General features: G+C 37.1%; 1 protein-coding gene across 6 annotated transcripts in view; it reads left to right on the top strand.

The window, feature by feature from the left end:
• Nucleotides 1-15,531, top strand: part of GULP1 (GULP PTB domain containing engulfment adaptor 1) — a 153,202-nt gene that overhangs the window by 81,409 nt on the left and 56,262 nt on the right. For all 6 annotated transcript variants that reach the window (XM_064452037.1, XM_064452033.1, XM_064452034.1 and 3 more), the window contains one exon: nt 4,315-4,376. In XM_064452037.1, the coding sequence (XP_064308107.1) occupies nt 4,326-4,376 (51 nt within the window). In that variant the 5' untranslated portion in view covers nt 4,315-4,325. The remainder of the gene's footprint in view (nt 1-4,314; nt 4,377-15,531) is intronic.

The raw sequence follows: 15,531 nt of genomic DNA, 5'->3' as shown, positions 1-15,531 counted from the left end.
TGGGGTTCAGGGAAGCAGTTAAGTAAACTTGCACTGTTGAGCATTGTTTTGCTATTTAGAAAATAGTTCATCAGTGTCTCTTTACTAAATCCATTCTGTAATATCTGTGGGCAGTAATGTGTGGAGAAATAAATCTCAAAGGGAGAACAGTTTCTTGGCACTGTTGTTGCTTTTCTTTTTAGTAGATAAATGGTCAGCTGTGCTGTTACCTAACCTAGTGCCATCCTCTGCTAAGTGCAGCACAGTTGCAGTTCTGGATGCTGTATGAAGTCCCCGAGTCTGACTTCAGCATGTGATTTGTCAGTAAGTTCCTCTTTGCCGGCTCTCCCAACACTGCTGAGGCCTCTGAAATGGGTCACACTCGTGCTCCCAGATTGAGTGATGACCAAGCATTTGATGTGAAGTGCAGGTTGCAAAGGAATCTTTCCTTTATAATGGAAAAGGGCTGGCATGATTCAAGGGGCACTAGAAAGGAATGAAGTCTAAATTCTGAGCACAGTTAATCGTCTGGCTGTGAAAATGCCCAGCCCCCTGCCTCCACCCTTGCAATTCTGTCTGTCAGACCCTGGGTCTTCCAAATGTTTTTTTTTTTTTGTGGTTTTCCCATTGCCCTTAGCAGGCTAGTGTATGCTGCAGGGAGCAAAACCTGCGAAGCTCTCACCCAATGCAAATTCTCTTAAAAACTACATGGGATTCTGCACTGCTGCTACAGGGGTCCTCTAAAAGCCTGCCCACGCAGTTAGCATGCCATGCACGTGAAGATGTGTTGTGTAGAGGCTGCAGGATTACTGAATCTCTTTAAGCAGGGCTGTGGCTTACCCTGTGCCCTTGAATTCTGAACAGTGATCCTTTTTCCCATGTTTTCTCCCATGCAGTGCCAGTATGTTTGGCAAAACCACTGCATACTTAGGCTTTTACCTCTTAGAATCTCTCATACCTCATTCAAGCTAAACTCTGCTTAGGTTTTAATGGACTTTGGATGGCTCAAACTCATAAATCTCAAAAAATAAGTGGGCACTTACTTAAACTTTAATGTAAATGCTAAAGCAACTTAGATTAAGAGCTTCAGACAAGATCTAAAATAACTAGTTTTCACCTGGTGTGATAGCACAAGTCTCTCTTCACTTTCTACTACTGTTATGTTAGATGCATGCAGTTGTCAGTTTTAGTTTTATCTAGGCTTTTGGCCCTTTCTTTAGGACTTACTGTTTTATTTATAAAAAAGTGTCTAGAACTCTTGCTGCTATATAACTAATAAAATAACAATAAGAACTGTGATTTGCATTGTAGGGTTTCATTTTTTGTTGCTTCAGAATGAATAATTAAATACTAAGCTGTGAAAACCTGTTTAAAATTAATTTTAAAAGTGAGGGATCGTGCCAACCAAAAGCCACATCTACATCAGGTATTTAAATGAATACCTGTTTCATAGGCTTTCTCTTTTTTTCCATATTTTTCTGATTTATTGGATGCAAAATGTCTGAAATTTGGTATTTTAACTGCTGTGAAATCAAAGTAACTCTAAGCAGTATTTCAAACAGCAGCAGAGTCCCACATAAGTCCAGAATCAGAGCTTACAATTCAGGAGATGCTGGTAACAAACTTCTCCATAATAGCTTGCATGATTTTTTACATTTCTTTGCTATCAATGTGAGTTTTGCCTCGTATTGATTTTCTTCAGCATTAAGAGTTCTTTTGAAAGTGCCACAGCTCTGTAATTACCACCTGCCTCTAGGAAATGGGCTTCCAATGTCAATGGAAAACTGTAACACCTATGTCACAGTGTCCGTGGATCTACATCTGGATGTTGGGAATGCTGCTTGCTGACTCACTGTTTCACTCAGTGGCACAAGACACTCAGAATCCAGGCATCTTTTTGGTACCCCGCTAAGTTACTGATTTGCTTTTGAGCTGAGAGTACCCATCCATATTTCCTTGTCTTTCCCTAACTAGGGGTACCAGCAGTTATGGAAACACGTTCCTAGCAGTGTTTTTCTTTGCTGGAAACCCTATAACATTACACTTTGAGGTTGGTAGGCAAGTGGATAACTTCACAGGAAAGTTTTACGGTAAGCTTTGTACCTAATTATAATATTGGAAAGATCACTAGCTGCTTAATTAAGACCAATATTTCAAACTTTGCTCCCAAATTAAGTTACTTTTTTTGGATTTGAACTTGCCCCGCTTTGGGGATGGGAAGAAGGGAGGAGGAAACATTTGCAAGGAATAGTTAGTTTTACTGGTACCTGTGTAGTCAGTTGTCTGCCTGTAAAATTGCTTTAGAAGCTATCGCCCTATTTGTGCTAGTACTAGGCACTGAAATGCATGGAAGACTGGCTTGGTTTTTTTAGTTGTTTTTTAAGAGATTCAGTGTTTCATTTTGGAGTGTTCTTATTGGATTTTCCTTTATGTATTTATAAACATGCCAGTATCCTGCTGAAGCTAATAAATAGTTGATGTATAAGAAATAGGTAAATAAAACACTGACTTTAGCAATGTGAATGCATATTTTGGAGCTGAAATTTGCACTGCACAGGTCCTCACTCTGCTGCAGTAAGCATGATGGGTCAGAGCAGTCCTGCCTTACGTTCCAGCTTCCTCTGTGGCTGGGACTTTAAGTCCCATGACCAGTCTGCTCGTCTGGCCTTCAGCAGTGCACTGACTTGAAATGGAATGCTTATGGTAATCTTTTGAGTTGTCAGGCTTTATTCTAATATTCCTGATTCACACTGATTGTTATTTTTCACTTGTGCGTAACTTCAGCTTTTGATATTTTACTCAAAATGACAATCAGGCTTCAGGTCTTAAAATATTCTGGGAAATGAATGTGGTTTTTGGTTGCGGGATTCCAATCACAAGCCCCAGCTGAAAGGAGGAGCCACTTCAGTGCATGATGAGTGCTGCTGAATGGACAAATCATGCTTCCTTAATTAAGAAGTGATAATATCACTCTTCAGTAATGGAACTGAACATTACTGTAATCTAGAATGAAATTTGCTTAAAGAAAACAAAACAATTTTCTCTAGCTTTGCAGTTTTGATCCTTTTATGTGGTGACTAGTGAATATCGTGTTTAACAGTTTTCTTGCTTCTGTGTATTCAAAAATATGTAGTTATTAGTTTAGTGTCAATAAATGTCAAAGCCTTTTGCTCTTGACCAGTTTGAAGTGAGCAGGGTTTTACTGTTCTTACATGTAACTAACAAAAACATTAGTAGCTGCTATAACTGCAATTCCTGGTAAGGGCAAGGGGAATTGTCTGTGAATATCCAAGGGTAGAGTTTTGCTTTAAGCTATTTTTCTCTTACTTCAATAAAGTTTTAGGTTTGTGACTTTAATTCGTGCTACTTAAAACAGGAGTAGTCTCATGTTAGAAAATACTACTACATATTCAATAAGTGGAGTATAAAATACTACTCAGTGTTACAGAATCTCTAATGCGCTGGTAATATAACTTAGTATTTTGGAAATGCGTACGTTTTTTTTCCCCTCAAATGGTTTCAAATGAGAAAATAAAAAAAATATTACTAGACTTCTAATAAAAAGAATTTTGTTCTAATGTTTGGAATTCCACCTTAAATTATGTAGAACATTCTAAATGGCCGTTAGAAAGAAGAGGGAAATGTATTTCACAAATAATGAACTCATCATGTCATCATATGAAACATGCAGCGGGAAAAGTAAGAGAATAGCAGTGTCTTGTGATGTGAAAATCGTTAAAGGATTTTGCTAATTCACTTAGGATATGTAAGGAAAGATTAAAGAAGATCTAAACTTCTGAATTAGTTACCACAATCTGACTTGCTTCTCTTTTCTTGTAGAAGGATCAAGGCTTTTTTCTGTCAGTTATCGCTCTGATAATTTTTCTGAAATTATTTCCTTTGTTCCTTTAATATCTTGATAATTCATCAAAAAAATCACAATTCATGAAAAAAGAAGTCATTAGAAGTGCGGCAATGCAGTTAGTGCTTTACACAACCACAGCAGGATGCATAAAACACTGACCTGAGGCGGAAATATCAACCAACCTTAGACCAATAAATAAATTTTGTGGGAGGAGTTGGGATTCTTATGGTAAATGAAGTTGGTTAAAATGGGAAATATACCCAAGAGAAGTAACCTGATTCTTTGATGTAAATGTTTGGGAAGTTGTGAGATACACTGCATTTCCCTCCAGCCCCGAGAACTACTTCAGACAGAAGTAGTAAAATCTGAGTAAAAGGAGGGTTGTTGATGTTTTCTAGATAGATACTATAATAGTTAACTTAACAATTGAATAACCTATTCAGCGCTTCTTTTATTTTGCTTTTCTGTAGACAAAACATGGATGCACACTCCTGAAGCCTTATCAAAGCATTATATTCCCTATAATGCAAAGGTAAGAAAATACGAAGTTATTTTGTCCTCTTACCTTTAGAACACAGCATGTTCTATCTTGCTTCTCATTTGAAAACTGCAGACGTGTGAATTAGCCAAACGAAATAGCGAAGAAAAGCTTAGTAAATGTCTGTTTTGCAGATGAAAAATTTCTATTTCTGAAATAACAGCCAGTTGATTCTTGTTCTGAATTATTTGATGGCTTTCTAGAAAGCAAACCAGTGTTCTGCTTTTGCTTGATGCTCTGTTTTCTTTTAATGGATGGAAATTTTGAGTGCAAAGAAATCTAACATCAGGCTGCATGCTTATAGTATGATAAAAATTAATAGCGCAAACTTATTTTGGACAACAGCAAAGGCAGTGAGTAACAATCCTGTCTGCTGGATATATTGAATTGTCAAATACTCTGGAAAGATGGTAGAATAATAATGGCATTTTTGCACAGTAAAAATAAGGACTCCTACTCATGCTTTCCTTTCCTAGTTACAACATAGTTCTACAGTAGTATTTCAATTAGTCTAATGACAGGAAATTCACAGGAAGTTCACAGGAAATGTGACTTCCCAAAATAACTTAGAAAATGGTGGGCTAAAAGGAGGAGAGGATTACATAGTAATTGGAGTAACTCAGAGTAAACTGAGTAATTTGTTATTGCTTACCTAAACTGGGAGGATACTTCAATAGGATTCCATCATGGTCTGTTCTGGATAAATTTCTCATATGATTGGTATTTTTTAATATAAAAATAAAAATTATTTCACAGGCTGGGACTCAGTGTCCTGTGCTGGTATCCCTGCTGCTGTGTTTGCAGTTTTCTTTTGCTTAATATTGCCACACAGTTAGCAAGTGTTTGTAGTGGAAATTTGAGTCTCATTCTGCTAGTTGCCAGGTGAACATGTTTTTATTCTGTGTGCTCTCAAACTGAATTTTTGACCAAATGATGTATTAACATTTAACTGTAGAGCCCTGCCAGACACCTTGGTGCTTATATTACAGTTTTTGAGAGGGAGGAGTGCTTGCTGGGGTGACTGTGCCATCTGTTTTATGAGTGAGCTGAAGCTATGAATTCTATTAATGCACTGAACAATGACAGTTTGTTTGTGGTCTTTACTTCAAGAGGAAAAAGAAACCTCCCTCATCTTTTGTGTCTTGTTGACTTTTGCAAGAGCATATCTCAGGAATAGGTGTCAGTACAGCTATGCAGAAAAAAATGTTTAGAATAAACAAAGCAGTGATAGGATGGTGAGAACCATAGAAACAACATCATCAACAACTTCTGGAGTGGAAAAAAGAGATGGGGAATTCCTATCCAAAGGAAGTCTCTTCTCAACCTTGTTAGAAAGACTCTTGGTCCAAGGAAGTTTTCCCTTTATTTAGGTTAATATATGCCCAAGTGTTACCTCCAGTTCTGTGTCTGTTTATTGAGACCTGGCGTAAATTTGCACAGCTTTTATGAGGTTAGCTGGCACATGCAGACTTAACATTATTAAATCTAGATGATCTTTCCACCTCAGTTCTCAAGTACCATTTTTGTTAAGTTTTATAATATTTTTCTTTTTCAGAGGAAAGCATGTATCTGTTAGTACCTTATCTGCGCTTTGTAACATTTTGGTTTTTAAGTAAAATATCCCATTGATTTTGTATCTTGTAACTACATTGTGAAACAATGATTAAACACTCAGAAAGCATTCATAAAGCAAGTATGGAAAAAGACTCATTGATTTCCCACCCCCAAATGTTCATATTGTTCCACTTCCAAATCTATAACATTCTATTCATATAACTTTTATATTTGTTGGGAGGAAAAGACAACACTTCATTGGATTTATTTCAAAAGGTAATTATGTGAGTGAAGAACGACATGTTCAGAAAATCAAATCAATTTGATGGAAAGCAATACCAAAGGTGTTCTTTTCCCATGGGCATTGCTACATAGTTTTTTTGAATGCAAATTACCGTGGAGGAAAAACATTGTTTTCTCTTCTTTGTAAGACACACAAATTGTTTCTCTGACACTAATCTTCTGAAACGATCAGAAAAAGGAGAGCTTACTAAGAACAACTGGAAAATATGGGATTTTGTTTGTTTACTTGACTCCTAAGACATCTTTAAGAATTAAAGCAAGCTGTTGATAAAATGAAGTTCAAGTTGACTGTTAACGTTATTAAAAAAAAATCCTAGCAAAGTTAACTGGAAATTAAAAAACCCTGCAATATAGACGACTCTGGCCTTTTTTGTACAAATTGGAGAGGACTTTTTAATAGAGAATTAGTAATGTATCTCTAAGGGCATACAAACTCAGGATGACTTATGGCAATAAACCTCTTTGCAAAAAAAGAAACACAAGCAGAGTTGTTTCTTCTGGAAGTAAAATCCAGGACCCACGAGTCTCATAAGGATGCCCTTAAATATAAAAGCCGCTTTATTCTCTCTCTCCTTTCCAGCATACCCAGTCCTATTTTGAAATTTGCTGGGTTTCAGCATAGTTTGGTGTATGGTGTAAGTTGATGAGTGTCTAGGGTTTGGGGTTGGATTTTGTTTGTTCGTTTGGGACTTGTTGTTACTGTTTGTGTTTTGGGTGGGTTTTTTTGGTTGTGTTTGTTTTTTGGTTTTTTTTTAATCTTACTGACGTCCCCGGTCTTGGTCTTGCTGAAGGCACTGATAATAAGACTGCACACATTTCAGTCTGCTCTGGAGGTGAAATCTGGGCCTACTGACGTCATAATTTTGCCTTCACTTTGTGATCCCTATATTTTTCTTGACTATATCACTCCAAATTAAAGCATACTGGTCACGTAATTTTTTTGCCAAAAATATAATTTAGAATCTTTATAGTATATTATCAAGTATGGAGATACAGGACTCATTTAGATGTAGTAGCATGGCAATTTTCATGTTACCAGGATATAACATGATACAGCAAACCAAAATTTCTCTTTTGTGTCATCTTTTTTCTGTAATGTTCCATAACTAAGAACAGATGTTTGTGTTATTTTCCATACTTTAAAGAAAAAAAAAATTCTCTTTTGCTCTTAAGTAAATATTCTTGATTTTAGGCCAGTTTCCTTTCTCCACAACAAATTGATCAAGGTGTGACTTTAATGGAATCTGACTGCAACCTGAAAAATGGACTGGTGGTTGTCATCGCGTAACTCATGCTACCTTAAGCGATGTCTTTCTGCTAATAAAAAGTTGCCATTGCCCAAAACAGCAATATTTACTCTGTCTCTTTGTAGTAAATTATATATATCTATTCCCCATTATAGTTACTTGGCTATTTTTTGGCTAATATCAAATTTCCTCATGCACATCTTTCAGTTTTGCAGATCAGAGGTTCTGCTTTGCATGCCTGGTGTTTATGTTGGCTACACATATGTATATTGTGGAGTCAGTAGCTTTGACCTTACACTGGGCTGAAGAGCTGCTATTCTACATAATAACATGATGGCATGTTAAACCCTTGGGAGTTTATTTTACCAAGAGGTGTGATGGCTTCCAAGTGCTGAGAGAGCTACTGACCTAATGTTTACGTCAAACTTGTTTTAAAACTGTAGATATTGTCATGTTCCTATTTATGATTGTTGATGAAGTTTAGATTTGGAACTTTGAAGATAAATGAGCAAAGCTTTTCCAAAACAGACTGTTAAACGCGTCTTACTTTTGTATTATTGTGGGGTTTTTATGGCAATTAATTGTTAATTTTTGTGCAGTTTCATGGATGATCTTTCCTCTCAATTATAATCATTCAATATATATCTTAGACCTGTATTGCAACTGTAGGAAAGGAAGGAGGAAAAAAAAAGGCATTAATACTAAATACCTTGCAAAGAGACCTTGCTTGACAGTACCTAGCACTATTAATCTTCACTGTAGTTTAATAAACAGAGTTTGATTAGGTTTTCAGCTTTGTGCAATTTCTTATTCCTTCAACTTTTTTATCATTGAGGAATGGCAGATAATATCTTTCTGGAGCAGGCATTTTGGACAAGGATTTTAGGTCAAAAATATTATTCAGCTTCCAATTGATGTAACTACCAGAGCAGGGCTCTAAGTGCAATTATGTCTTTTTAATTTCTGCATGTCACTATCATTAGTGTATGGTATTATCAAAGCCATGTTTTCATGGCATAAACTGCACCACTTCTACAAATTTTCGTTGTTATACCTATATTAGCAATTTCTCCTTTTCTCTCCAGTCAGCATACTACAGAACGATCATGGTTTTGTGTCAGTAAAAATAATTAATGAAAGAATAGCAGTGGGAAAATTGTATATAGATTTTCCAAGTAAACAGAGATGCTATTAAAAAAGTATACTTAAATTTATGTGGTGAAGTTAGATATAGCAAGATATTTGAAACAGAGCATGAAAAATGTTGAAAATTAGAAGCTAATGAAATAAAAGTGGGCATTACAAGAAATAATTTATTTTCCTACATTTAATTTATTATAATTTGAATTAATAACTTAATTCCAATTACATTTAGAGTATCAAAATGTCTTGGGTGTAATAATAATTAATTTAGATTTTTAAGAACAAGAAAAATGAGTATTGTGAAATATCCAAATGAAATATGAAAGCAGAAAACTATACTTTTACAGAAAATGCAAATCTGAACTTCTCAGTTATTTCTGATACATTACAGTCATTAAATTTGGGCCTCTTTCTACCAAAGATGAATAATCATGTAAATAAACATAAAATACTTAGTCTGTAAGGAGTACTGTCAACAGACTTCTGTGCTTCAGGGAAGTGGACCTACCTATTCCATCCTGCTTACAGGATTACATACTTAAAATGGGAGAATGATGGGAGAAGATAGCATTACATCCACAAATATCCTAGAAAATAAATGCCTGACGCAGAAGGATTGTATCTGAACTTTCAACAGCAACAAATGTCATTTCATTTAAATAGCTGAAGGAGGGGAGCTGCATTTTTAACTGTTCAGCATCAGGTAGTTTCAGTTGTCATTTGTCTCTGAAAACTGGTGAATATTTCAGCTTCCTTAAATTCTGAACATTTGCTAATTCCTCAGAAATCTCTGTGGGTTACTGAGTGCTTTTGAAAAGGTGTCAGTCTGTCTTGCCTGAGGTTGGATAACCAGTTTGTAAACGGGCAAGAATTAAGTTTGCACCTCCTAAGTCTTCGTCCAGTCTTTTGAGCACAAACTCACCCCTCACTCTCTGTCAATAGTGTATTACTGTACAGTAATGGAAGCTGAATACTATTTGCAGATAATTGTGTATCTTATCTGCATATGAATGCACACAAATTCAAAGACTGTAGGACCACGTGTTGCATATGTTTCAGTAGCCCGCAATGCCTCTCTACACATCAGCAGGTCAAGATCATTCTGCACGAATTTGTAGGCATGTGGTGGCGTATGGTATCTGTGTGTGTCTGCACCTGGAGTTTTGTCTTTCACGTCCATTAACTATTGCTTACTGAAAGCTTTGAAAAATGTGACTTGCTTATAACTGGAGTACTGGTAACTATTACAACTGAGCACTGGCTGGGAAGTTTAGAAAAATTTGCAGAATAGCAACAGTGCAGTTTGAACACGTGTATGGTTTCTTTCCAGGTGTCTATGGCCCTCTGATAGTTATGTGTAAAATACCCAGCTGCACAACTTGAGGCTCTCCAGATCACTCTTATTCTCCAGAAGATGATCTGCTTTAAGATCATCATCTTGGTGGGTGTTGGTATCTTCTCCCAAGTAACTTGTGGTAGGATGAGAGGAAATGGCCTCAAGCTGCATCAGGGGAGGTTTAGCTTGGATATTAGGAAAAAATTCTGTACTGAAAGAGTGGTCAGGCATTGGAACAGGCTGCCCAGAGGGGTGGTGGGGTCACCATCCCTGGGGGTATTTAAAAGACGTGTAGACATGACACTTAGGGTCATAGTTTAGGAGGCATGATGGTGTTGCGTTGACGGTTGGACTTGATAATCTTAGAGGCCTTTTCCAACCTTAATGGTTCAATTATTCTATGATTCTAAGAAAGGAATGAAGTTTAAGAACAATTCCAATGTTTTTCTTAAAGCCTGTTTGTGTGTAGCTTGCACAGATAGCTTTAGGTTTGACTGAAGCTCGCAATATCATACATAAATGCAAAAAAAGTATATGTTTGCAGAACATACATGAGACAATACTTAGATTCAAGTAATTAAAATTTGGCAAGGTGATAAACGCTTGCAGAGTGGAGGAGTAGGAGTGCAAATTAGTTTATATCTGGATGCTACAGGTATACATACTGCTAATTCTGCAGTGTAATTGATTAGTATGAAGACAAATGTATATATATACTGAAATTAGAGACAGGATTCATAAAGGTGCTTCACCTAATGCTTAACTTTTAGTTTACAAATATTACAGCTTACTTTAGGCAAACATAAACTACAGACGGTGTAGCTTCGGTTTTGTTCACCCAGCACAACTGCAGTGTGCTACTGCACAGTCCTCCCCGGGTGCATGGGGAGATTCTGCAATAGCATGGTTGCTGCTACAGAAAACAGCCTATTTGTTGCACCCACTCTATATCCATACCTGGCATGGCATCGTCATTTGACCACTCAGGGCTAATAAAAACCAAAAAGAGTTTCAAAACTTCTGAAATAATGAAAGATAGTTTAGTATAATATATACGTTTTGTTTCTTTCCTTCTCTCAGGAAAAGCAATCAATAGAACACGTGTGTTAGTCAAATACTTTTGGTAGATTCTAGTAAAAAAGAAAGAGTTAATTGAGGGAATGAGATAAAAAATATTGGTTGTGGTTTTCAATACATTATAAACTGCAACTGAAAGACAGAAGAGTAGCCACTGATCTGTTCTCTAGAGCTCTCAGCTTCTCAGGTTCTTACGATCCCTTGGTCTCTCTATAAGCTTCATTTTGCTTGAAATGCCTAAGTACTCTATGGCATACTTCAGTTACAAGTATGAAACAGATTTGCAATGCAAATAAGAGATGGAAGCTATAATTTCATAGCAAGAAGAAAAAATAGATCACATGAATTAACGGTAATGTATACCATATAGGATCTGAGAAGTATTTTAAGTCCCTTTCAGCAATGTCTTGAGTAATATATTAACACAGTGTAGTGAGGCAGGGTTGGGACAGAGCCCATGGTCTGCATTGAAGCTGATCTCTAACATACCACAGCCCTGGATTGTTCCTTATTCTAAGCAAGTTTTAAGTTTCCTTTGTACCCAGGCAGTTTGCTTCTCTCGTATAGATTGCCTTCATATCCATTCTCTTTAGCACCCCGGCTGCTTAATTACAGTCTTTTCCTCATCTCTGGCTTCAAGCAGGCTAAGTTTCAGTTCCCTCCTGAGGGAAATATGATTTTTAAACAGCTAACAGCTTTAGACACATTTTTGGGTAGAAAGTTCTAGAATCAGTTATTTGGCACTGTAGATATGATTTCTAACAACTCTAATCTGGATTGAAAACACAAAACTACGAGAGATTTAGCTCATTGTCGGACTTTGAAACACCCTCAATTTTAGAAAGATGGAATGCCTTATGATTCTTTGAATACTAGAGTTGTCCTTTGGCTACGTTGCATTTGTATTAGGATTTGCTTTGGAAATAAAAATGTAGGAATCAAGAATAATTTAGGTTGGAAGGGACCTCTGGAGATGATCCAGTTGAGTCCCATCTGAAAATAGGGCTTACTTCAAAATTAGGTGAGACACAGCAGTGCCTCATATAATCGAGCTTTAAATACCTGCAAGGACAGCGATTTGCAGCCTCTGGGCAGCCTGTTCCAGTACTTAATCCCTGTCATTGTGATCTTTTTCCTCATTTTTAGTTGTAGTTTCTTTTACTGCAACTTAGAAGTCGGACTTACATGTGTGCGTATATACCCACCAGCCTCATCATCTTCACGCTGAACAAATGCAGCTCCCTTAGCCATACGCTGTGCTCCATTTTCCTAACCATCTCATTGCCCGTCACATCCCTCACCAGTTTAAACTCCAGCTAAGATTTGTCTGTCTTAAGTTCATCCCTGCATGCCTGGAAAATGTTTCTGTATTCCTCCTAAGTAGCCTGCCCCCATGTCCACCTTCTGTACACTCCCTTTTGTATCTGAGTAGTGCCAGGCATTGTGAAGTCCAGGTGATTGCTCAGTCAACTGTTAAGGCGTGCAGGAATGCTTTTGGGAATTAGGCAGTCTGGCAGATTGCTGCATGGCCCATGGCTTTAAGAGGAATGTTGATGTTGCTCTCTTAGTAAGAGGCTTCTACTACCATAGCAGTTGCTCTAGCTGTCTTTCACATTCAAGTTACGTTTCGTTTAAGCTGCAAAGTGTGAATGCAGTTTAAGGGAAACTATTGTCTTAAAACAATAAAACAAGAAAAGGGCCTAATTTATTCTGCAGGGCCTGAAGAGTGCTTTGTCCATGTGACCATACAGGAAAATGCTGTATGTTGGTTGCTGCTTAGTACACTGCTGGTCTCTTGGTTGTAGAGGGCTGCGGTTAGTGTTAGGAAGGGGATTCTAAAGCTTCTGGAGCACAGGTTGTTGTTGCTAGATTTCTCAGTTTCTTTAGCTATGGGGAAGAATCAGGCCTAGATGTAACTTGAGGCCTTATGTTTTGTTTTACTTTAAGAATGGGATATTATTGCTCTATTTCATCTTGGAATTGGAGATGCAGAAAGGCTGGAATTTGAAAGTTCTGGAATTCGTATGACTTCTGGATTATGAGGCACAAGGCTTTTTGTAGCCTTTTACTGTAAGGTTTGATCTCCTAGGTATGTGCATTGTTTTGGTTAAGTCTGAAAATCTGCAGCAGAGGATTACGTAGTATTGATTTATCTGGCATGGTTTGCAGTTAGGAAGACTCATGTTGATGACATGATTAACAGACTACACTGGTTAACTACATGATTCCCGAGACCCTTCTGTGCCAGGTACGTTCTTTACATTATACCTGTTGTATAAATTATGATTCTTTCCAGTACACTCTTGGTGTAGAAGACCTGTTTGTTGGAATGTAGGACAGCCACATGTTGAAGCATTAATCCAACATGTTCTGAAAGTACAAGAATATATTTGTGTATATGTATGATATACAGAAAAGGCAAGTAGAAGTTTTTCTACAGTAGTAATAGCAACTTTCTTTCAAAAGCAGTTCTTCATAATATGGCATTTAGTATTGAACGCATCATTTAAAGCATATTTCTAAAGCTACTGTGTTAACTAAAAGTTAAATTAGTCTTTGAGTATAAATCTTCGCTTTACTGTGAAAGATAGTTCCTCAGCAATGGGCAAGAGCAGGCACCAGTTGACTAACAGGCAGTGAGTGCTATGAACATCCATTCAAAAGAACAAAACTCAGAGGTTTGTCCAAACAGAATTAACAGAACAAAAAAAAGCGTGCAAAGAAAAAGGATGGAATTTCTGAAGACCTTTGGGTCAGCAAAGGTTTACTCAACTCTCCACATCCCTTTCTGTTCCTTCTCTGTTGCTGATATTTATTCCCTTGCCTCTCCTTAAGGCTGCTTGAACTACCAATTTAGCCTCATTAGCATGCCCTCTGGGGATTCTTCCTGAACAGTTATATTTCCATGTCAGCTGTCAGAATGTGAAGTTTCTTAAAGTAGGTTTCTTAGCCTCTGGACCATCAAGTGAGTGGCGTGTCTGACACTGGAACTAATAGTCTGTAGAGTTCAAACATCTGGATTATTGTACTCGTGGGCTAGGTGGCCCACAGCAGTTTCTACAATGTTCTTGCTTTAAATTAGAATCAGGCCTGCAGATTAATTAACTCCTGATCTCCCGTTTTTACTTTTGACAAAGCTGGGTATACCTGTTTGCTCAGCCTTTGCTATCTTTATGGAGCTACTGCCGCCTTCTTACATCCACTATTCACCAAAAATCATTTGGAAACTCTCTGTCCCAAAAACCCTAGAAAAAATAAATAGAACGGAATCACAGAAAATAAGAGAATGACAACTTTTTGAACAGAAACTTCTACAAGGACATACAATCTCACCAACAAAACAAGACTACAGAGATCTGTCCAACAGTCAAGCTGTTCACCATTCAGAGAAGAAAAGTTTCACATATACTGGTCTCCATGAGCATTCATCCTCAAGAAACCATTGGACAAGTTGCCAGCCTCGGTCTCTCGCTTTATTAACTTTAATAAAATAATAGCGTACACTAGTCCGTTGTGGATCCTGAACTGTAATGAATATTTCTCTCAGAAATTCTTCCTTCAGATTATTGTAATTCAGACAGTGTAAAGTCAACCTTGGCCTATTTTGAAAAGCAATCTGAACTTTGATCCTGAAAATTTTAAGTGTAACTTAGTAGAGGAACTAATAATTTCTGGTTTGGGATATAGCAAAGGAAAAATATTTACATGAAGTAATTTGTAGAGCTTTGTTAAAATGTTTTGCATTTTCAGTAGAAACTATTATTGGCCACTAAAAGGGAGAGAGTGATGGGTTACATTGGTCTAAACTTCATGAGGTTTTTTTTCTACTGTATACTTTTTCATAAGTAATATTTTCTTCATTCTGGATCCTTAAGGGAAACAAATCTAGTGAATTCCTGTAGTTTTACAGGTTGTTTTTCAATTTGGTGCTGTAGTATTACTGAAAAGATGGAAAATGTGAAAACAAGGGCATACGTCAAATCTTAATGATATGTGTGGAGCCAAAGGTTGCAACTGAAGGAACAGATAACTTGAAGCAAGGACTAAAAATGTCCCAAAGCCCTGTCACTTACTATTGCTGTAGCACTTACGTGTTTCTGAAATGGGAGATACAAGGGAGATGAAGATAAGTAACTCAGCAAATCACAGTAATTAGAGCATTCTGTTAATAAGATTACGTGGGAGGGAAGTCTTGTCTACTCATGAATGTAGGATTATTGATAAAAATCCATTGAAGTCAGGAATGTGTAGGTCTTCCTAAATCAGAATTTAGGGGCCGTATCCCAACTTGCAGTTTATGAGGCTTTGAGGAACTGCAACTATTAAAAGCAAACCCAGTCTCAAAATGAAAAAGCATTCACCAAAATTGCCTGTGCATACTTAATGTTCAAATAAATTTTAAAAGCTTTAAAACTAGGTACAGGGTTTTAGTTTGAATTTTGTTTTGGTTTTAGGGTTTTTTTGTGGTTGGGTTCTTTTGGGGGGGAGG

The sequence above is a fragment of the Phalacrocorax carbo genome, chromosome 5 (assembly GCF_963921805.1).
Source record: "Phalacrocorax carbo chromosome 5, bPhaCar2.1, whole genome shotgun sequence".
In the NCBI taxonomy this organism is placed as follows: Eukaryota; Metazoa; Chordata; class Aves; order Suliformes; family Phalacrocoracidae; genus Phalacrocorax; species Phalacrocorax carbo.
This window is presented reverse-complemented; position numbering and strand designations above follow the sequence as displayed.